The sequence below is a fragment of the Meleagris gallopavo genome, chromosome 22 (assembly GCF_905368555.1).
Source record: "Meleagris gallopavo chromosome 22, MGAL_WU_HG_1.1, whole genome shotgun sequence".
Taxonomy (NCBI): domain Eukaryota; kingdom Metazoa; phylum Chordata; class Aves; order Galliformes; family Phasianidae; genus Meleagris; species Meleagris gallopavo.
The window spans coordinates 5,935,768-5,958,394 of record NC_139425.1 but is presented as its reverse complement, the minus strand read 5'-3'; the positions used below and the strand labels follow the sequence as shown (position 1 = coordinate 5,958,394).

Genomic DNA, 22,627 nt, shown 5'->3' with positions numbered 1-22,627 from the left:
GTTTGACTTAGCAGGCAGTTGGAATTGATGGAGGTCCCTTCCAACTCATCTGCTCCTCATGCAGGCTGGATGTGGCTCCGGGCAGCCTGGTCTGGTGGTTGGCGACCCTGCACATAGCAGGGGGTTGAAACTGGATGATCATTGTAGTCCTTTTCAACCCAGGCCATTCTGTGATTCAATGATTCTCTATTTTTTATATTCTAAACTCATATGTTCCAATTTCCCACCTGGCATTTCTACCTGTATATTGTCACAAATGCTAATTTTTTTTTTCCAATTTAGCTGTCCTGTTAATGGAATGTGTGATGTGATTAAAATGGGGATGAAATTATTTTGTTTACTGTAAAAGAAAATTCCAGGTAGGATGGCTGCACTATCTTTAGACAGGAATGCTTTTATTCAGGTGAAATGGATGGTTCTCTTGTGCATTTGGAATGATATGAAGGAAATAACTTGGAAATAACTTCAATCTTGTCCTGGGATGTAGCAAATGAATTGTAGCTGTCAGATGTGTTCAGCTGTGACTTCAGGGTGACTTGTCAGAACATTGAAGAGGAGTTTAACACACAGTGCTTGTTGTCAGAAATTGGAGGTTTTCTTCAGGTTATGGCCTACAAAAGCTTCCTTTTGTAGACTGACTGGGAGTTTCCTGAAGTTCATGTTTGAAACATGACTTTGTGGATGTTTTGAAGGATTAGAGCACAGACTTTTGCTTAAACTGTGTAAAATTAGAATATCCTATTGCCTTACCTGAGGGATTTTGTCACTGATCTCCAGCTGCACTGACTGAACTCAATATGATTTCTTTTAATTCTCTATTGACGTCTCTAAAAATGGCTAGACGTTTTTGTTAATGTTTACCTGCGTGCATGCAATAAAATAATAGCAATTCAGAGTCTAGAGTTGGTTTACATTTAAAATAACCAAATCTCGAAAGCTGGAATCTTGAAAGCAGAGAGGTTTTGAGGGTAAGCATGCATTTGGTGTAATGAAATAAATCATGGTAGTGTGATTTTTCCTTACAATATCTTCTTTTATTAAACTAAAATCTAAGGGGTATTTGAAAGTTAACAGTGGAGGTATGGAATAATATTTAAATGATTAAACAAAAACCTTTTCTCTGCTTTTCTAAATTGAAAAGCTGTTTTGGCCCAGCAAATATGGCTTTACTGTGATTATTTTTTAAATCTGTCCTTATTAATTTTGTACTTTTTTCAGCTTCTCCTGCACCAACAAGAACAGGTCAAGCAGGGAGCTTGTCAGGCAGTCCCAAACCCTTCTCTCCTCAAGCATCAACGCCAATTTCTGCTAAGCAAGAAAGAACTGCCACTCCAGGGAGCATTCTGAATCTGAATCTTGGTCAGTGTTGACTTTCAAAAGTCCAAGTATGTTATAGCTGAATAAACTATGGGGGTGCCAAAATAATGTGAACAAACTTAGTTCTAGGTAGATTTAAATGATCAAAGAACTTTAAATGTGCTTTGTGTAATTGTTGTTTCATCAAATAAGATGTTTGATGTTTTGTAAGTGGAATTGAAAGTTCCTGTTGCTTTTTCTTCTTTTTGATCAAAATAAGCAGTTAATGAATGATTTATTAGCTGAATTGTACAAATAAATGTTTCCAAACAGTAGGTAAATTTCTAAAGCTTGTAATTACATGAACTACTGATGAAGTTTTCACTTGTCTTGTGGTCTTGCAAACTTCATGTCCCTTCTTCACTGACCGTCTGTATCAAGGGAGATACTGAGATTCTGAGATTAAGAGATGAATTAGGAAAGTACTGCTTTGGTAAAGTAGTTCTGAAAGCCAAACAGGTGTAAATCTATTTCCCCAATCATGTTTTGCTTCTATGAATATTCTGATTCAGTTCTGGCTATATTTTCCATCCACTTGATGTTACATGGAGTGACAGAATTTTTCCTGGCCTTCACCAAATACTTCAGGAAGGCTTGAGATCAAGTTCTGCATTCTTTTACATATGCTGTACTTTTCCTTGTTAGTCTATGCTCATGCACATAACCATGGAGTTACTTAAGTGAGTACTAAAAGGGCTCTGGGATCCTCCAATTCAGCAAGGAGGAAGGGAAAATAGTGAAAAGGAGCCATCAGTTGTTGCTGGTAACTGGCTAAAGTGAAAAGTGGAAGTGTGAACGACCAAACTACACACAGATTGCTTGGAAAAATATATATAGTACAGGACCTGTCCTTGTGAAATGGAGACAGAAAAGATAGACAACTTTAATGCAGTAAGGAGTGAAATTCTTAAGATGGATGATAAGAAACAGTAAAGACTTTAGAGATGAGAATTTGAAGATTTCTCCTCAGGGGGTTTGCCTGCCCTCTGGCTCTGTTTTCTTTCTGCAACGTTAACGAGGCGAATCAGAAACTCAGATCTTCTCAGTGAGATCCCCCTTGTGGACTAGACAGATAAATTTGGATCATGAGACTACTTCCATGTTAAGATGCAGGATGCCCTGGGGAGGTATTGTAGTGTCTCGTCTCCGTTTTTCACATTTCAGATTGTCTGCACTGTTACTCAGTAAAGTTTGTCTCACATGGACAGTGACCATTCTTCTTTTTGTAAAATGTTTTTTTAATTCCTTCTTCTAGATCGAAGCAAAGCTGAGATGGATCTGAAAGAGCTGAGTGAGTCAGTCCAACAGCAGTCCACTCCTGTGCCCCTCATTTCACCAAAACGACAGATACGTAGTAGGTTCCAGCTTAATCTTGACAAGACAATAGAGAGTTGTAAAGCACAACTTGGTGAGTATTGCAAGAATGCAGTGGAAACCTGGAGGACACATTTGAGAAAATGTTGAGTTGGAGTTTAAAAAAAAAAAAAAAAAGAACATTTTCAAATATTGAAACTTTAATTTTTTTTTTTTCATTCAAACAGCAGTAGAGGCTATTTGAGCTCTTAGAGGCAAATAGAACTGAACACATCTAACTTAAACTACAGCAAAACCTGACATTTCTGATTTTTGCCAAAAAGCTTTCGTCTTTTGATCTGGTTTTGCAGCATTCTGATGTAGATGGTTTGACAGAACCATAATCTTACTATTTGTTTTGTACACTGAAAAACCGAAGATCTGTGCCTAACTTATGTTTGCTGCACAGATCTGTGCATCCAGTCACGAGGGCACTGCCTACTGTTAAAAAGCATTAACGCTCTAGCATTTAATTGAAGATTAAAAAATTACAGATTCTCCTTACAAAAGTTATGTGGTCTGAAACTGATTCTTCAAAGATTCTTCAAACATGCATAGAAGTAACTGTGGTCAGTTGAATAGTGTTACTAATTTTAAGGTGGTTTCTTGTAGTTACTAATCATTCCTGTTAATGTTTGCCAGTGTTGGCCCAACACTGAACAGAGCTATAGCTTGCAGGTAGTGAAAAAATAGTGTGAAAGGAGGGCCGTTGAGTCAAATAAAAATAAGAATTAGAATGTATGGAAGGTAATTCTCACCCCTGATACTGAGATAGGGCTGTAAGGGAGATGCTTATAGCTTAAGGATTGACAGTTAAGGTAGTGGTACTTATATATTTTGTTCTACAGAGCGCTGGGTTTGGGGTTTTGTTTTCTTTCTTTTCCCTTTGGTAATACCAGTCAGTCTGATGTTAGTATGGAATGTACTTTCCTTCCCACATTTAGGAATAAATGAAATATCTGAAGCTGTTTATACTGCAGTAGAACACAGTGACTCTGAAGATTCTGAAAAATCTGACACCAGTGACAGTGAATATAGTGATGAGGATCAGAAATCTAAAAATGATCAAGAAGATGGAGAGGATAAGGAAGGTACACGAAGTGACAAAGAATCATTAAGCTTGAAAAAAAAACCTAAGCCCCCAGCACAGAATGAAGATAAGGAGGAACTTAAAAGCACAAGTCCAGAAGTGGAGAAAACAGATGACCCAGTCAAAGAAAAGGCAATTACAGACACTGAAAAAGAATTTTCTGAAAAGGGAAAAAGTTTGCAACATCCTGCAAAAGAAAAACTGAAAGGTAAAGATGAAACAGACTCTCCAACAGTGCATCTAGGACTGGACTCTGATTCTGAGAGCGAACTTGTCATCGATCTGGGAGATGATCATTGTGGGCGTGAAGGACGGAAAAACAAGAAAGAATCAAAAGAACCTCCTCCTAAACAAGATGGTAGGATAAAATTCTTATTATTTTTTCCTTTATTGTTGCACTGTTGTTCAAGCAAGAGCTCTAAGTTCTATTCTTGCATTTAAGATGGTAAAATATATGTACTAGAACAATTTTTATGAATGATTTTTCATTCTTGATGAGTAAGTGATATTTTCAGTTCCTGCTATAATTTCTGGATTAAGATTTAAAAAGTAAATTATTTCATTGAAATTACTTTCAGCAATGTATAACTATGAATACACATTTGTTCTGTCACAAATTTAGAAATTTGGTTCTGTTTTAGCCACCAGTCAAACATAAATACATTTCCATAGATGTCCCAAAACCACATAAACATTAGAATTTTTCAGAGATACAAATTGCGTGAGTTCAAATTAAATGCTTTAAGGAGGATGGTCAGGCATTGAAATGGGATGCCCAGGGAAGTGGTGGAGTCGTAATCCCTGGTGTGGTATTTAAGAGATGTACAGTTGTGACACCTAAGGGACTTGACTGGTGATGGAACACAGTAGGTTGGGTTGGCGGTCGGACTTGGTGATCGTGAAGATCTTCTCCAACTTAGATGAATCTATGATTCAATTCTAATTCCATTAGAATTCCTATTCTGGAAGGTGCACGAGACTCTTCAAAATTTGATGTGAAATTATGGATCAGATGAGGTGGTGAAAAGTTGACATTAAATTTTGTTTAGTTGTAGGTAAAACTCCACCTTCTTCCAGTGCAAGCACCCAGCCCCTACCAGAAACTCCAGTTCTCACCCGCTCTGCATCCCAGACTCCACCAGCTGGTGTGACTGCAACTACTAGTGCTACTTCTACTGTTAGTGCTCCGTCTGCAGCCACTGGAAGCCCTGTGAAAAAGCAGCGGCCTCTGCTGCCTAAGGAAACTGCACCTGCTGTGCAGCGAGTAGTGTGGAATTCTTCAAATAAATTTCAGACATCTTCTCAGAAATGGCACATGCAGAAGGTGCAGAGACAGCAGCAACAGCAGCAGAACCAGCAGTCTCAGTCACAGCAACCTCAATCCTCTCAAGGGACGAGATATCAGACAAGACAAGCAGTTAAAGGTATACACTTCTAACTCGATGTGCCCATGATGCCATAATCCCCCAGTAGTGATGTCAGTGCTCCCAGGCTGTCTAACCAGGAATTCTTCCATATAAACAAAATCTCAAAGTGTGGTTCTTTGATAAATGACTATGAAATACAGCAACTTACTCACCTTACCTGCTCTTTCTGGTGTGTGTTTAGAGTCATGTCTCCTATTTGAATGACAAACCATTTGTGTGTGTATCTGTAAAATATCTTCGCCATTCTTAGCCATCAGTTTTGAAAGACTAAACTGAATTATTTTCTGGTTTACATGATGAAATCCTTAATTCTGTTTCAGTTGCATGATTACCATTGTTACCTCAACATCTACAATCTGGATCCAGTTTTATCTGCCAAGAAGCTGATTTGTACAGGCTTTCCCCCCCCCCCCCCCCCCCCAGGGTTAAATCAACATTTTTAATATTGAGTGCATTGTAGCTATGTTTTGTCATATGATATGCTAGAAATATCAGATGAAAGCACTCTAGAATATACAGATTTTCTTATATACTGAATTGACGTTAAATAGTACATAGTTAAATTTAAGAACTGTTTTATTTCAGTAATATGCCTTTAGAGGATACCATCAACTGAGATCTTTATAAAGTGAATTGTTAAAAATAAATTGAAAACTAAGGCAGGTAAGTCATTAGGGATGTAAAGGTGAAGCACTTCATGTTTTGATTTGTACTCTTATTTTTGAATTACCAACTGTTTTAAGATTATTTGAAATATTGAGCAAGTATGATAAAGCTTTCCTGTTTACTGACTTTCATCCCTCTTGAGTTAACTCTATAAATACATTCTTTGCTTTAATGAGTTAACCTTGCGTTACGTTCCTTGCTCTCCAACCAGAGGCTAAGTTTGGGCTGGATGTATTACATTAAACATGTCACAACACAAAACTAACAATAATTAGTAGCAGTAATAAAAAACGAATGCAAATAACGCCAGGAAGTACAACTAAAATTCTTACTAAAGCTCTCTTCAAAAGTAGCTCACTAAATCTTGTTTCTAAAGAAACAAATTCAGTAATGTACTTTCAAATGGTGGCAAATGAAAATTTTCAAGACAGGCTTATGCTCATACCTATGGTGCTAGTTGGGATCTCTCCAAGTTAAGAGGTTAGGAGATGGGATGGGAAAGCCCCAGAATGGGAAGAACAAAGATCAGAGAGAGACTTTTGCACTGACCAGTCTAAACTTGTAAGTTTTGAAGTTCTTTGCTATATTGTCTTTAAGCTGTATAATTATATATGAGTTCAGAGGCTGGTCACTGTAAAATCAATTTGATAAATGGCACCTTTGTATAAGTAAGAAAAATCTTGAAATTGTCTAGGTGCATACATTTAATGAACATTAAAGTTAGAAGTTACCTATTCATCTTCATAATTACTTGTGATTAATGATCTGCTGTATGTTCTTTCCATAGCTGTGCAGCAGAAAGAGATCACCCAGAGCACTTCCACATCAACTATAACTTTGGTTACAAGTACTCAACCTATTTCTATGGTTACAAGTTCTGGATCTGCAAATACACTTTCTTCCTCAGTTAATACAGACTTGCCAATCGCAACAGCTTCAGCTGATGTGGCTGCAGACATTGCTAAATACACTAGCAAAGTAAGTTCTTGAATTTATTTTTGTAATGAACTTTAAAGTTTTTTAAAATTTCAAATTCTGAAATAAAAAATGTTATTTAGGATCTAACAAGCAGTAGGGAGAAGCAGTTAGACTTTGATGGGAGTCTAAGCTATTATTGTAGAAGCAGCTGAATGCTGTCATTCTAAGCCAGAGGCTAAGCATGGCATGGCATGCTCTAGGCTGCCCAGGCACTTCAGACTTTTCCTCGCTCGTGTTTCCCCTTCACTTCCTTTGGTTACATTACATTGCATTTTGGACAATTTTTGGTATCTCTTCATCATATTTACAGTAAGCAGTAATAATTCATCACGTGCATTCAGTAAAATGCGCTCAGATGTAACTGTTTTAAAACACTGCAAAGCTTCATCAGATTGTAACTTGTCCTAAGTGTGCATTCAAGTATTAAAACTGAAGCTTAGTTGTTAAACAGGTGACGTAGTACTTGTAATGTTATAATGGTGATGGTGGAGTGAGGGAGATCACTTTTGGTGTGTTCTCTTAGATCTTTGAATTAAAACAAACGAAAAAGAGGATACTAGATAAGATTATAAGTAAGTATGCAGACGTGAAAAGCATTTGAAAACAACAGAATCCTGATAGAAAGTGCTTTCTTCTACCTTCTAAAACAGTACTTCAAAAGGAGATTCAGATAAACATATATATATGCATGTAGATGCTAATAGTAATACAGGTTCACATGAGAGTGGTTGAAATGAAGTTAAAGTGGTTTTCTATTAAAAATATATATCTAAAAGTTTTATTTGTCTTTCAGATGATGGATGCCATCAAAGGAACGATGACTGAAATATATAATGATCTTTCAAAAAATACCACTGGAAGTACAATAGCTGAGGTTAGTGTAAGACTGACAAGAAGTCTGTTTAACTTTTAGAAGTTGTAAAAGAGTATTTTATGCATAAAAATACTATGTAAACACATACTACCATAAGAGTTACATGATTATGGCCATAGATTATATACTTCTTTTTAAGTTTGCTGGTCATATTATCATTGTTTTTACTACAGAGCACTCGTAGAAGTGTATTCCTGCTAAAATGTTGCATTAATTGTCTCCAAAGGTAGTACTTGGTATCTTTAAAGTGTTTTCTTAAAGCTGGCCAAACCAGATTAAACAAAGTAAACCGTGAGTGAATGTGAAAAGTGAACAAGAGAAAGCTCAGAGTTAAATGTGTAATGTGTTGTTTGTTTGTATTAAACAAAACAAGGAAGCTGCAGTTTAGAGCAGTAATATTTGTAGTGAATGAAAAACTCACTTTCTAAGCCTGGGTGCATTGAAATAAAAGAATCAATCAAATGGAACACAAACAAATACAAGTAAAACTGAGAAACAGATTTTTGATTGTGGTTAGAGAAATTGGAGACCTAACTAATTCTGGATGTAAGACCAAGTTTAATGGCTTAGGAGTTGGTGCAAATGCAGGAGTTTTGGTTTTTTTGATCATGGGGCAATTTACTCGGCACCTGGCATGATGGCTGCAGATGGATGCAGCCTGTCTTCACGGGGAAAGAGGGTTCTAGCTGAGGAACTGGCGGGACTTATTGACAGGTGTTTAAACTAGGTATGAAGGGGGAAGGGGACAAAATGACGACCGCTGGGACTGAGGGGCCAGTTCGAGGCTCCAAACAGGACTTGATGGGTGGAGACAGTGGAGTTCAAAGGCTTGGAGAGAGGTGGAGGGATGCTGCTTCTCTTAAGTGCCTGTATACTAATGCGCGTAGCATGGGGAATAAACAGGAAGAGCTGGAGTTCTGCGTGCGGTCGCAAGGTCATGATCTCATCGCGATCACGGAGACGTGGTGGGACAGCTCGCATGACTGGAATGTTGTCATGGAGGGCTATGTGCTTTTTAGGAAAGATCGGCTGGCTAGGCGGGGTGGTGGAGTTGCTCTTTATGTGAGAGAGCAGCTAGAATGTATTGAAATTCACTTGGGGGAGAGTGATGTAGCAGTGGAGAGCTTATGGGTGAGAATCAAGGGGCAGGCTGGTAAGGGTGACACTGTTGTGGGGGTGTACTACAGGCCCCCTGATCAGGATGAGGAGGCTGATGAGGCCTTCCAAAAGCAACTGGATGTAGCGTCACGTTCCCAGGCACTGGTGCTTATGGGGGACTTCAATTATCCAGATATTTGCTGGACGACCAACATAGCCAGGCACGCACGGTCCAGACGGTTCTTGCAGTGCGTTGAAGACAACTTTCTGATGCAGGTGGTGGAGGAACCGACGCGGGGAGGGGTGTTACTGGACCTTATTTTCACCAACAGGGATGGACTTGTTAAGGAAGTAAAGGTAGGGGGCAGTTTGGGTTGTAGTGATCATGAGATGGTGGAGTTCAAGATCCTGAGCGGAAGAAGCAAAGCAATAAGTAGGATTGCTACCCTGGACTTTAGGAGAGCCAACTTCGATCTCTTCCGGGACCTACTTGGAGCTATCCCGTGGGCTCGGGTGTTAGAAGGTAAGGGGGCCTCTGAGAGCTGGTCAGCATTTAAACAGCTCTTCTTCCAAGCTCAGGATCGGTGCGTCCCTGTGAACAAGAAATCGGGAAAAGGTGGCAGGAGACCTTTGTGGATGAGCAAGGAGCTCATGCGCAAGCTCAAAGGAAAGAAGAAGGTCCATGAAATGTGGAAAAAGGGTCTGATCACTTGGGAAGAATATAGGAATGTAGTCAGGGCCTGCAGGGATGCAACGAGGAAGGCTAAAGCCCGTCTGGAATTGAATCTAGCTAAAGTGATAAAGGATAATAAAAAAGGCTTCTTCAAGTATGTTAATAGCAAAAGGAAAACTAGGGAGAATGTGGGCCCCTTACTAAGTGAGGGGGGGGTCCTCGTAACGGGGGATGCTGAGAAGGCAGAGATACTGAATGCCTTCTTTACTTCTGTCTTCAGTGAAAAGGCTCCCCTGCAGGAATCCCACACCCTGGAGGTTAGTGAGAGGGTCTGGGGAATGGGAGACTTCCCTTTAGTCAGGAAAGAGGACGTGCGTGAGCGCCTAGGCAGTACTAAGGTCCACAAGTCCATGGGACCTGATGGGGTGCATCCACGTGTGCTGTGTGAGCTGGCGGAGGTCATTGCCGAACCGCTCTCCATCATTTTTGAGAGGTCCTGGACAACAGGGGAGGTCCCTGAAGACTGGAGGATAGCCAATGTCACTCCGGTCTTCAAAAAGGGCAAGAAGGAAGATCCGGGTAATTATAGGCCTGTCAGCCTCACCTCCGTCCCTGGAAAGGTGATGGAACAGCTTGTGCTGGATACCATCTCCAGACAACTGGGAGAAAAGGAGGTTATCAGGAGTAGTCAGCATGGGTTCACCAAGGGGAGGTCGTGCTCGACCAACTTGGTGGCCTTCTATGATGCTGTCACATGCTGGGTGGATGGGGGAAGAGCGGTAGATGTAATCTACCTTGATTTTAGAAAGGCGTTTGATACTGTCTCCCACGACATCCTTATAACAAAGCTGAGGAAGTGTGGGATAGACGAGTGGACAGTGAGGTGGGTTGAGAACTGGCTGACTGGCAGAGCGCAGAGGGTCGTCGTTGGTGGTGCAGAGTCTGGCTGGAGACCTGTAACCAGTGGTGTCCCCCAGGGGTCTGTGCTGGGTCCGGTCTTGTTCAACATCTTCATCAATGACCTTGATGAGGGGATAGTGGCCACCCTCAGCAAGTTTGCTGATGATACGAAGTTGGGAGGATTGGCTGACACGCCTGAAGGCTGTGCTGCCATTCAGCGAGACCTGGACAGGCTGGAGAGCTGGGCAGTAAGAAATTGGATGAGGTTCAACACAAGCAAGTGTAGGGTCTTACACCTAGGGAGGAATAATTGCATGCACCAATACAGGCTGGGGGATGAGCTGCTGGAGAGGAGCTCTGCAGAGAGGGACCTGGGCGTCCTGGTGGACGACAGGTTGGCCATGAGCCAGCAGTGTGCCCTCGTGGCCAAAAAGGCCAATGGCATTCTGGGGTGCATTAAGAAGAGCGTGTCCAGCAGGTCGAGGGAGGTGATCCTCCCCCTCTACTCTGCCCTGGTAAGGCCTCATCTGGAGTACTGTGTCCAGTTCTGGGCTCCCCAGTACAAAAAAGACAGGGATCTCTTGGAAAGAGTCCAGCGGAGGGCCACAAAGATGGTGAAGGGCCTGGAGCATCTCCCCTGTGAAGAAAGGCTAAGTAAACTGGGTCTGTTTAGCCTTGAGAAAAGAAGACTGAGAGGGGACCTGATCCAGGTTTATAAATATCTGAGGTGTGGCGGCCATAGTGGTGAGGCCAGTCTCTTTTCAGTGGTACGTGGAGACAGGACGAGGGGAAATGGACATAAGCTGCAGCACAGGAAGTTTCGCACGAATGTGCGTAAGAACTTCTTCACGGTGAGGGTGACGGAGCACTGGAACAGGCTGCCCAGGGAGGTTGTGGAGTCTCCTTCTCTGGAGATATTCAAGTCTCGCCTGGACGCCTACCTGTGCGACCTGGTGTAGGGAACCTGCTTTGGCAGGGGGGTTGGTCTCGATGATCTCTAGAGGTCCCTTCCAACCCCTACAATTCTGTGATTCTGTGATTCTGTAATTGAATTGGGTTTTGTTTTCAAACAATCTTGCACTTTTTATGATAGGAAAACCTAGCAAGAAAATAGAATACCTATTGCCCATGTTATTAAAAAGGAGCCTTAATGTAAGTGATGATCAAGCTTTTTGTTACAGCCTTGGTTTGTTTTTTGTTTTTTTTGTGTGTGTGTAATAGTTGTGCTATATACTGTACTCCATCATCACTACTAAATATTAACATTTTAATATTTATTTGTAATATTCAGATTCGACGTTTGAGGATTGAGATAGAAAAGCTTCAGTGGTTACATCAGCAGGAACTCTCAGAAATGAAGCATAATCTGGGTATGAAAATGGCAAATACAAAATCTAAATGCTTGTAGCATACGTTGTCTTCATGTTAGGTACTACAGATTGTCCATGCGAAGGGTAGAACACCTTGTAGAATGTGCTGTCAATATTAGTGGATATCATTTCAATCCATACACAGTTTACTTTTATCTGTGCATAGTAAGCAACAGGTTTCAGCCCTCTGAAAGAAATCCAGGCTACGGAGATTTTTAATTGAATGTAACTGTTTTTGGTTTTTTTTTTTTTTTTTTTTTTTTTTTTTTTTTTTTTTTTTAATGCACCACTGGATAATCTCTTTAGGAGATATTTTATGCTGATTACTTCATACTAATGAAGTATGTAGCTGGCAAATGTTGCTCCAATTTTCAAGAAGGGTAAAAAAGAAGACCCTGGTAATTACAGGCCTGTTGGTGTTATTTCATTTCCTGGTGTAGCTGAAAAACACTTTGAAAGGCAATGCAGTTATTGGTTGTCGCCAATGTGGGTTCACACAATGGGAAAATCCTGCTTAAATTAATTTTATTTTGTGACAAGGTTACTCACGTGGTTGACCAAAGGAAGCTAGTGGGTAGGTTACTCACAGAATCCAAAGGCAGAAACTGGGAGAATGTAGAACATTATCCAGATTTGAGACCTTCTAAAATACCTGATGGTGCACAAGCTCAGGGGACCTGGTGAGATGCTTCTGGAGGTACTGAGGAAACTGGTAGATTAAGTTGCTAAGCCTCTATCTGTATCATAGAGAAATTGTGGCAGTGAAGTTCTGACAGACTGCAAAAGGGAAAACACAACTCCCTTTTTTTTTTTTTTTTTTTAAAGGGAAAAAGAAAGAGCTGGAGAGCTGCAGGCCAATTGTTTTCATCTCTGTGCTCAGCATCAGGGAGTATAGTAACCAGCAGCCTCTTTAAACTTAGAGTGGATAGAAGACTGTCATTTGCTGAGTGGATACAAAGCAGATATACCTAAGTTTAGGGAATATTTTATTAGCTTTCATTTCATGGAGAGGCAAAATTTATTTATTTTTGTATTTTGAGTAGAACTGACAATGGCTGAAATGCGTCAGAGTCTAGAACAAGAACGAGATCGTTTGATTGCTGAAGTGAAGAAGCAGCTGGAAATGGAAAAGCAGCAAGCAGTGGATGAAACTAAAAAGAAGCAGTGGTGTGCCAACTGCAAGAAAGAGGCCATTTTTTATTGCTGTTGGAACACTAGCTACTGTGACTATCCCTGCCAACAAGCTCACTGGCCTGAGCATATGAAATCTTGTACACAGTCAGGTACTTTGCTCTGGGTTGCATGTTTCACAGCTGAGGGGAGCTGGGGTGAATGTAATACACAGAGATTCAGTGTTCTTCATTTGCATGTATGCAGATATGCCTGTTAAGATTGATTGAAGACTGGTGCACAGGAGTAGTGGCTATTCTTTCTTCTTTTTCTTTAGCTACTGCAACACAGCAAGAAACCGATACTGAAATTAACACAGAAACATTGAATAAATCATCCCAGCCCAGTTCAAGTGTGCAGCCTACGCCCACGGAAGCAGCCAGCACCCCCAAGGAAAAGGACGTTTCAACTGAGAAAAGCAAAGAAAGCGTTACAGTGAGTATTGCTGCAGTCACTTCAAACAAAAATAGAGTCCTCTGAAACCTACCCCTAAAGGCCTCCCTGGATCAGCTGGGAATTTATGGCCATTTGCTTATTTCAAAATGTGTGATTTGGGGAATAACAGAGTTGTGGTTTTTTGTTTGTTTTTTTTCCCCTGTCATCTTGGGAAAAATCTCCTTCTGTCCTCTGGGAATACCCTTTCCCCTGCACTCATTCCCAATAAGACCTTGTGTTGGCTTGACTCATCCTTCCAGCCAAGGGGGACTGGACCTCTTTCTTTCTCTCTCTCCAGGACCCATCAGTGTAGCTTCTGGTCTGGATCTTTCGATACAAGTTGCCTTCTGATAAGCAATACTGACTGCAGCACTTCCAAGCCCTTCTTGCCTGGGGGTTCAGAGGCCAAGCTCAAGACCTGCATTCAAATCAACTTACTTTATCACAACAGACTGCCACTAGGGTACCACAATGTTCCATTACACTGATACAGCAATCCACCTGGATCTACAGTTAACGAAGCAGTGTACAATTATGAAATCCTCCATAGCATCTACTCTGATAGTATCCAGTAGGCAAGGATGAGCAAACGCTCCAATAAAAGGGACTTAACATTGCATATGTAGAAAATGTTTATAGAGAAGATTCTGCTTTATAGGTAGGGCTTGACTATTAGCAATTTCAGCACCGTTTTTCTTCTGCCCTTGCAAGATTTGTTAAATGAGAAGTTTTATGGGGGGGCTTATCCTTCAAACCCTTTACACTTGATCCTCTACATCAGTAGGAGCCTTGTTGTATTTTAAAATATTAAAAGCAAACTAATTTTGTAGTATTGTGATTCCAGCATGATGTCTCATTGAGATAGTTCTAGAATTGGGAAGCATAGTATAATAGAGAGCTGTGTTCATTTCTTGACACTTTTGCTACTGTCTGGTGTTAGATCTCTGGGCTTGACATGTCATCTAAGGGAGTAACTTGGGAAACAGATTAAAAGAAGGGATAAAGGATGTGCTGTCCCACCTGAATTTTGGGGGGAAGTTCTTTGAACTTCTTTGGCTCAGTTGAAGCTCATATGTATTGTCTGTGGCAGCGTGACCTTTGTACTACTGGGAGAAAAGGGGATCAGAGAAAATCAATTGCCTAAAACTTTGGCCAGGGAATATTCCAGTTGTACTAATCTGGAATTGCTTTCACATAGGTATTCTACCTGAAACATCATGCTGTATACGTTGATCATGTTCATAATTTGAATTTTGTTTTATAAACAAAGAATTAACCTGTGAATTCATTAAGATACAAATTTTTAGCACAAACAAAGCATCCAACATAAATTTCATATAGTAGTAATAATGACTAGGTGGAATTCATGTAAAAGCTGAGACTTTTACTGAGGTTGCCTGTGCTGTCTCTGCAGATAGCAACAGGTGTGACAAGCAACCAGCCTATAAAACTGGTCCAGGTACCGCAGACCACCACCTATATTCCAACTACTCAACCCTCAATTGTAAGTACTATGTCGTCATTTAAAGTCTGCAGTAGTACTGTTCCTGGCATTAAAATTGCACAGTATTTCTGGGGGGTTGTCTCCATTTGCTGTTCTATTAAGATATGAATTCACTGGTGTAGTTTCAATTTGCAGTGCAAAATGTCCTATTTTGCTGTGCAACATTCCACCCTTCCATTTCATCACTGATTATTACAAGGATTCAGGAGCTCTCCTTAAGAACAGCTAAGGCACTGAGGATAGTCAGACTTCCATTTTACATTACTGTGTTAGTTATTTGTCCGTTTCATGTATATACTTGAACACAACATCAATGTAAATATATAGAATTCATTTAAAATATCTTTTAAATATCTTTTTTGTCTATGGTATCCTAAAGAGATTTAACGAATTCTGAGCTATGCTTGATATTTCCATGACATCTCAGTAACTATGAAAGAAAAATATGCATTCATCAATAGTGTATCTCCCATGCAGTCTTGCACATTAGCGTTGTGAAATTGAGAAATAGCATTGAATTCAGACCTGTTTTTTTCCATTGAAAACTTAACCAAGGACACTTGAATACCCTTTTATCAGTCACTGGAGATGGGACAGCAGTGAGGTTTGTTTTCTATATTTTGCATACTGTAATATCACATTCTTTCAATGTGATATTCATTCACGTTCTGCAGTGTTCACTGTCAGCGTGGCATCTGAGCTGACCTCTTACCAAAAAGAGAAATGCTGATACTGCACTGGTAACTGAACTGCACGCCTTGTCTCGAGTGGTGGGCTCAGCTGGGCAGCCCATGTTTAGGTAACTTCAGTTAATTTTCTGACTGAAGCTAGATAATACAAGTTCAACTTTGATACTGTGACTGTGAGGCCCAATTAGCTATAAGTCACTGTCTTTCTTTTGCTTTGTTTACACACGCAGACATGCATGCACCCCCACTAGCTGCAGCGTTCACACACCTGTGTGTAGGAATATATGCACCTCCACACATACAGTGCAGTGTTTCATAGCCATCACATTCGACAGAAAAAATTTATTGCTCATAGTTGATATCGTGACTTGTCACATTCCTAAGCATTTATACTCAACTCGTTTGTCTCAACTGAGAGCACGGTGCACCTTTGCAGGATTGGCCCTAAGTCGTTTGAACTGAATTGCCATAACAAGGCTTTGTGTGTTTGCAATCACATAGCAAGCTTCAAAGAAGTTAGGCTCTCTTGTGAATAGTTGAGAGGTTCTAAGATCGTAAGGTGGTTTCATGTAACGTTCAGAAAAATGGCAGTAACCTTCATCAGTTTTCTGTAATACAAAATGTTGAGTAATGTGAAGCGTAAGTGGAACGTCTGAAGGTTTCAACCTTTATTTGTGCATGTTTGAAACGTTGTACACATTTGCATTAGCCTTGCACAGCTACAGACACCTCTGTACTCTAATGATTGCACGTGCAATTTAAATAATTTTAAATCTTAATGCATGTTTAATATGTATGCAAAATGTACAAATGTGAAAAGCTGGCAGAGGTGGAAAATTTACCTCTCAGGGAATGATCCTAACACATTTAAGGAGTCTTGCACATTCCATATCCCGATCACTCTAATAACTGAAACTTAATTTTTTCATTTGTGTAAGTGTTTATATGTAAAAGACAGCTGTGGCAACCTTAATTTTCCTACCTGTAGTGCGAACAGAGATGTACATAGTGGCTTCTTTAGAGTTCAGTTTGCACTTTGTTTCCCACTAGGCATTTCCTCCCTCTGAACAACTTTCAGCATATCTTCTGGGTGCCGTTTCCACTGAACCCTCTTTACACCTCCAAAATCCATTATCAAATGACATTAACCTTGAATTTATTCACAGAACTGATTTCACATTTGGTTTTTATTCTTTCTGCGGTTAAAATGTCGTAAACATTTAAATTCATCATCTTTGCATTCCAGGGAATAGAATGAGTAGGCTTCTGGAAGGCACAGACTTTGTCACAAAGGAGCTGATCAACACTAGGCTGTAATCCATCTCAGTAGGGATATTCTCAATCTTTTCTGAATGCCATCAAGACACTAATGTGGTTTCTTAAATTATGGGGGGAAACATAGGGCTTCAGTGAAGTTGTGTGTTGTTCTTCCACGTTTGCTTTGGAAGCTTACACTAACCTTATGGGGGAGTGCTGGGAGTCCCCTTCAGATTTCTCAAATTCTCACTCCTTGTTTCTTCCACAAAACGTTGTGAACTGAAATGGATGCATTTGTTTGATCACCAGTTGTCCATCACTGGCATTGTATCAAAGCATACTTGCAGTTTGTGTGGCATAAACGTTTCTAAACTTTCTCATGTTTTTGTAGGAAAGTTAAGATACAGACTTAAGATTCAATAAATCCTTTTCCAGATGTTCTAGAGTGATGTGACATTGACCAGATTGTTTAACATTCTTGTGCCTTTGTCTCTGCATCCGTAGAATCCATTTCTACCCATAGAGATGTCCTGAAACTTCATTTGTTACGATTTATAGATCACAATCTGTATGATGGAAGTGAAAAGTTTATTCTATATTAGTATTTTTACAGGGAGTGTAAGACAATTCCCAGTAATGCTGATGTTTTTGTTATCAATTTGTGCAAAAGTTTAAGTACTTTTTTGTTTAAATGGATGTTCTTTGTTCTCTTCTGTGTAGACTGAACGCATGGGGGAATTCCTTTGGGAGGGGTGGAGGGGGGGGGGGGAGAAGATGTAAGGGATATACTTATAAACAAGGGTATTTTTGTACTCCAGGTTGATTTGTTGGAACTTTTTCAAATGACAAAGGATTTTCTTAGCCCTTTTTCCTCTTCCTGTGAATTTATTTGGGGGAAAATACCTAACTGGATGTAGAAGCTTTGAAAACCTAATTCTCCAAGCATAGGTAGAGTGTGCACATTACCTATAGGAACAGCTGGTCCCAGTAGTTATAAAGTAACAATTAGACAGGAAAGAAAAAAAAAAAAAGAAAAAAAAAAAGAAAAACCCTCTTGGCTATAGGAAAGTAATATACTACTTTTTGCCTTGGTAATATTGTGGTAATGAAGGTATTAATCCTTGCACAAAATTGGAGCTTGTTCTGGTTTTTCCCTGGACAATAAATCTCTATTTCTGTGGTCATGTTTATATGACCTTTAACATAACAATATGTTTCTCTTGGTTTTAATCCACAGACCATTCCTGTAGTGGTAAGTCCTTCTGCTGGGACAGTGGCAATGAGAACTGGAGTTCAGTATGTTCAGACCACAATGCCAGTCCAAGTACGAAGAGTCTAACTGCTAACAAGAAGTCCATACAATTGTTGGAAAATATAAATCTAATAGAAATGTGAAAAATAAACACAGTTCTTTGGATTAACCTCAAAGGTTCAGACTTAAGCTTTGTATAAATGTACAAAGCATTAACTACACTACATTAATGTAAAGCATTAGCGCTGGCTTAGAAAAGCTGAGGACAGGTAAGATCCGTGTTAAATCTCTGCCTCTTTTGTAAATAATGTACAATTTGTGGATGTCATTAAAGTTAGAGTACCATCTCCTTTTTATATTTGTATTGACTTTAACTTATAAAGAGTGTTTGAAGTTGGAAAAGAAAGGTTTAAAGCAGCCTTATCACAAGCTAACACTGAAAACTGGTCTGGGAAAATGGCAGTTATGCATCAAATAATATAACCTGAAGAATCTGAACAGCTCAATTTGCTTTGGGATGAGAACAATTTCTGCACTTTGAAACTCTTGTAGAATTTCAACCAAATGATGAAGGCTATTTTTCTTTCTGTTAATTGCATTAGGCCAATTATAATGTTTCCCATCTGCAGACCTGAGATATGTACAGATTTACATTGTTTTTTACAGTGACCAGACTGTTAAAATTGTTTACAAGAAACAAGTTAAAATTTTATTCAGATTGATATCTGAGAAGTTGCAAAGTGTAACACCAGCTTGTTGGGTAGGGCAGCATCGTTTCTTATCGTTGATATCACAGATGAGAGGGGTTTTTTTCCTATTCTTCACAGTTCAATTTTCTTCCTTTTTTTTTTTTTTTTTTTTTTAATTTTAATCCTCTATAAAGGACTTTGAAAAGCTTTTCACGTGGAACAAGAGCTAGGGTGTGGAGAAAAGCATGGATCAGGAAACATGGGCAAAGGACTTCTGATGCTGGGCCAGAGCATGTATTATTTATATGATGGAATTTATGTTTTTATGTAAGCATGAAACAGTACAGTATGAGAGAAAGTAACCCATGAAAATGCTGTCTGTTACACTTATACTGTAGTACCATTTTGTATGTTGTGTAAAACGAAAGCATTGAACAAAGCAAAGGTGATGTATGTATATGAGAAAATTAATGTATGATATCATTCCAGTACATTCTGTTGTACATTTTAGTCATGTTGATTTTTCCCATTGTTTATAAAAGAATGCGGTCTGTACAGTCTCCAGCTAGAACCCATATTAGAGGGGAAAAAGTATTAGAAGAAAAAGGCAAGAACAATATTCGTGAATTGCAGTTGTGTCAAAAATAGCCTAGCTGGCCTTATTTGTGAAGCATAATTGCTTTTAGCATATGGAAGTATTTTTTCACATTTTCTTTGTATAAAATTTGTATTAAACTTAAATATCTTTTTTGAAAATTGTGTTTCTTTGTGACTAAGAGAGGTGGCACATGGTATGCTTTGGGTTTCTCCGGTGTTTCAAGAAACTTCACAGCTTTTTATTAAACAGTTTTAGAAAAGTGTTTTGTGTTCCTGGATTTCCAGTTGCATTCAGTCTGGAGTTTTGTACGTATGATTTTTATTAGTAGGAGAGGCTTGTTGTGTAACGCTGACTTGCCTTTGCCTTGGGGCTGGATGGAAAGGACGGGTGTGCACGGTCTTGGTCAGTGTATCTGTGAGTTGAGAGGGGGGCCCCCGTAGTGAGCAGCGCTGTAGTCCTCTAAGAGGGCATGAATTGGGGCAAGCCTGCTGTGTGTCTCTTAGTAGAAGAAACAAAGGGAGCTAATGAAATGTTCCTTATGAAGTCATACTGTGAGTGCTCTCTTCAAGTTCCTGCTCCTGTGGTTATTTTGTTACATGCATTTATAAAACAGATGAAGTTAATGTCCTCAGTGCTACTGTTTAAAGAGAAGCACAAATATTGGAAGCTTGGAATGATGTTTTGAAATGTAGTTGGAATGTTGGATTAATAACCTTGTGACCTCTATCACTGAAATGCATTCCTGTGTTTGGAAGAAAAAGAAGGGAGCTGAACAATTCAGAAAGAGTGATAGGAAACGGCAGTGCTTTCTGGAGCCTCTATGTCAGTGATTATTTTTTTTTTCTTTTTAAATTTCAATAAGCGCTGTTTTTTCCTTCATGTGGATTAGTGGGTGACCAGATCCCAGCGAAGAGCTCTTATCAGGCCAAGATGAAGGTATCTCAGATACTTTGGTGACTGCATTTTTTTTCCCCATTTTAGCTGGTTATGGTGTAAAGGTTGTTTTGTGTGTGTGTGTGTGTGTGTGTGTGTGTGGTTTTTTGTTTATTTATTTATTTTTCCCTGAAGATTTTAACTAGAAGTGAAGGAAGAGCATACCCCTGGTTTGGACATGCAGGGGGAGATGACGCTGATGTGATATGAATGTAAAGGATAGGCTCCTACTTTAATGTAAGTTGAATTACCACGACCATCTCACTTGTATACAGAGTAGCCTCTATCCTGTGGAGTGCATCTCTTCTACTTGGGAGCTGAGTTTGGGAACAATTAGTGGGCTAGGTCTGGAATGTTTCTTTGTTCTGATTGTAGACTTCCTGATTTTCTGCTCAGTCCTGGATTGAAGACAGACTCCAGCCTGGAGGGGCTTTGCTTGGATTGTGGTGACTGCAGGGGGTGATGCTGATCCTTAGGTCTTCAGCTGCTGGGGACAGGGGCAGTGTGACTAATGAGAAGCCTCTGGGGTCATATGTTATCTTGGGAAAACTTCACCCGTCAGCTGCAGGCAGTGGATAAGCCTCAGGTTTTCTATCTTCTGTTATAACCTAAGAGGCATGTGGATGCATTACTGCTGGTTTCTCTGGTTTGGGGGACATTATCTTTTCTTAGAGTCTGAGCTTAGAAATTTCTGTATTATGATCTTCCGTTCTCACTTGAGCCTTCACTTAGATAGGAAGTATCTCCTACAGGAAAATGGTGAAGTGCAAAGAATTGTTGTTTAGCTCACACCAGGTAAGATGGCAGTGACTCCGGGGTGTTGAGATGGACTGCACCAAACAGGGTTTGTTGCTCAGCTGCGTAGAGGAGGCTTATGGTGAAGCCCAGCTGCCCTCTTGTGGTAAAGCGTGAGAACTTGCAAAGAAAAAATTCAGTACGAAAAACTGGTAAAAGAATTAAAACGTGCTCTTCCATCCCCAGCAATGAAGTACAATTTTGCAACAATTTTCTTGGCAGTTCTGTGGTTATGTGACAAAACTCTATTCTGTTATTTCAGATCTGGTTAATGATGTGACCGAGCAGGGATTTTATGCTGTGACATTGTGTGCAAACACATTGAAACAGGTGAAAATGCAAAGCAAAGAGTGCGTGTGTTCTCTCAGCCTTGTGTATGTTTGTGAGTAAAAAGCTGTTACGGATGTGTTCACAGGGAGGTAAAAATGCTGAGCAAAGCCTGCGTGTGTGCGTGTGTGTTTTCCACGTGTGTTCCTGTGTAACATGTGTGTTACAGATACCTTCCAGCCATCAGAGTCTCTGGAACAGTGAACCTTGATCCTGCTGCTCCAGAGACCAACAGCTGCTACTGTGACTGGAAGGGAGTGGCATGCCCGGCCTGACAAACAGGCACTCCTAATGCTGGCATGCAGGGCCCTGATCAGCTGTTAACTGTGGGTAACTGAAAATCATTAGCTGGGAAAATACGGAGAACTCAGTTACAGTAATGGTAAGTGGAGCACCAGCAGGCACTAATCCTGCAAAAGCAAAATCCTGCCAAGAAGTCTGAGGTAGAAACAAGAGCGCTTGACTTGAGCATCTCTAAATACATTCAGAAAGCAAAATCCATGAAGCCTCAGGGGGAAAAATCAGTACTCTTGACACAACTAAGGCAGATGTTAGATTTGGAATATCAAGCAAGAGCAATTAGCTGATTGACAGGGTGCTAAAAGCTGATGTCTTGCTTTCTTACAAGTCTGCCATTCCTGGCATTTGTTTCTGAGGCTTTATTTGTAGGTGTGCTTGTCTTGCCAGCATCTGTCAGTTCTCCATTGAGTTTGATGCCTTTGACTTGGATAAAACTTCCTCCCTGGGACATTCATGCAGCTGGAAAAGCTCAAGGGAGAAATTCTGCCGGATTTCCCTCTCGGCAGGCACTGAGACAAGCAACAGCTTTGCTAGAGAAATCACACTGCAATTTGTTTTGTGTTGTACTCAGACTAAAGAGCAGTTTTTGCAAATGCCTTCACAGCGTGCACTTACAGGATGGTTTTGTTTGTGCCTGTTGCTGACAAGTGTGGCTAATGTATTTTAAAGGTGCTGCATAGCTGCTAATTTTTGAGCCAAATCCTGAGATGAGATTCTCTCTCTTAGTCCTGTGGAAAATCCCCTCTCAGATCTAGCAGTCAATCTGTTTCTTGAGGTAAGTGTTCGTAGAACTTAGGAGCCTTGACTCAGACTTGTGTAGCACTCATGTAAGACTCTTAACTTGTATGATGCTTGTATGTTTGATCTTGATTCACATGATAGATAAGGAGATT

The 22,627-nt window shown here is 40.1% G+C and overlaps 2 protein-coding genes across 15 annotated transcripts in view; one reads left to right on the top strand and one right to left on the bottom strand.

Annotated features, from left to right (window-relative positions):
• Window positions 1–19,537, top strand: part of ZMYND8 (zinc finger MYND-type containing 8) — a 65,066-nt gene extending 45,529 nt beyond the window's left edge. For 9 of the 14 annotated variants that reach the window (XM_085241981.1, XM_085241989.1, XM_085241982.1 and 6 more), the window contains 10 exons: window positions 1,219–1,359; window positions 2,612–2,764; window positions 3,654–4,157; window positions 4,849–5,223; window positions 6,680–6,870; window positions 7,664–7,744; window positions 11,707–11,785; window positions 12,829–13,068; window positions 13,233–13,390; window positions 14,805–19,537. In XM_085241981.1, coding sequence (XP_085098107.1) covers window positions 1,219–1,359; window positions 2,612–2,764; window positions 3,654–4,157; window positions 4,849–5,223; window positions 6,680–6,870; window positions 7,664–7,744; window positions 11,707–11,785; window positions 12,829–13,068; window positions 13,233–13,390; window positions 14,805–15,002 — 2,120 coding nt within the window. In that variant the 3' untranslated portion in view covers window positions 15,003–19,537. Of the gene's footprint in view, window positions 1–1,218; window positions 1,360–2,611; window positions 2,765–3,653; window positions 4,158–4,848; window positions 5,224–6,679; window positions 6,871–7,663; window positions 7,745–11,706; window positions 11,786–12,828; window positions 13,069–13,232; window positions 13,391–13,688; window positions 14,416–14,804 lie in introns of those variants that run through there. The other 5 variants (XR_014887811.1, XR_014887812.1, XM_085241979.1 and 2 more) reach the window with 5 other exon arrangements.
• Window positions 18,925–22,627, bottom strand: part of EYA2 (EYA transcriptional coactivator and phosphatase 2) — a 96,141-nt gene continuing 92,438 nt past the window's right edge. The window contains exon 18 of the mRNA XM_085242008.1: window positions 18,925–21,227. The gene's annotated coding sequence lies outside the window, so the exon portion shown is untranslated. The remainder of the gene's footprint in view (window positions 21,228–22,627) is intronic.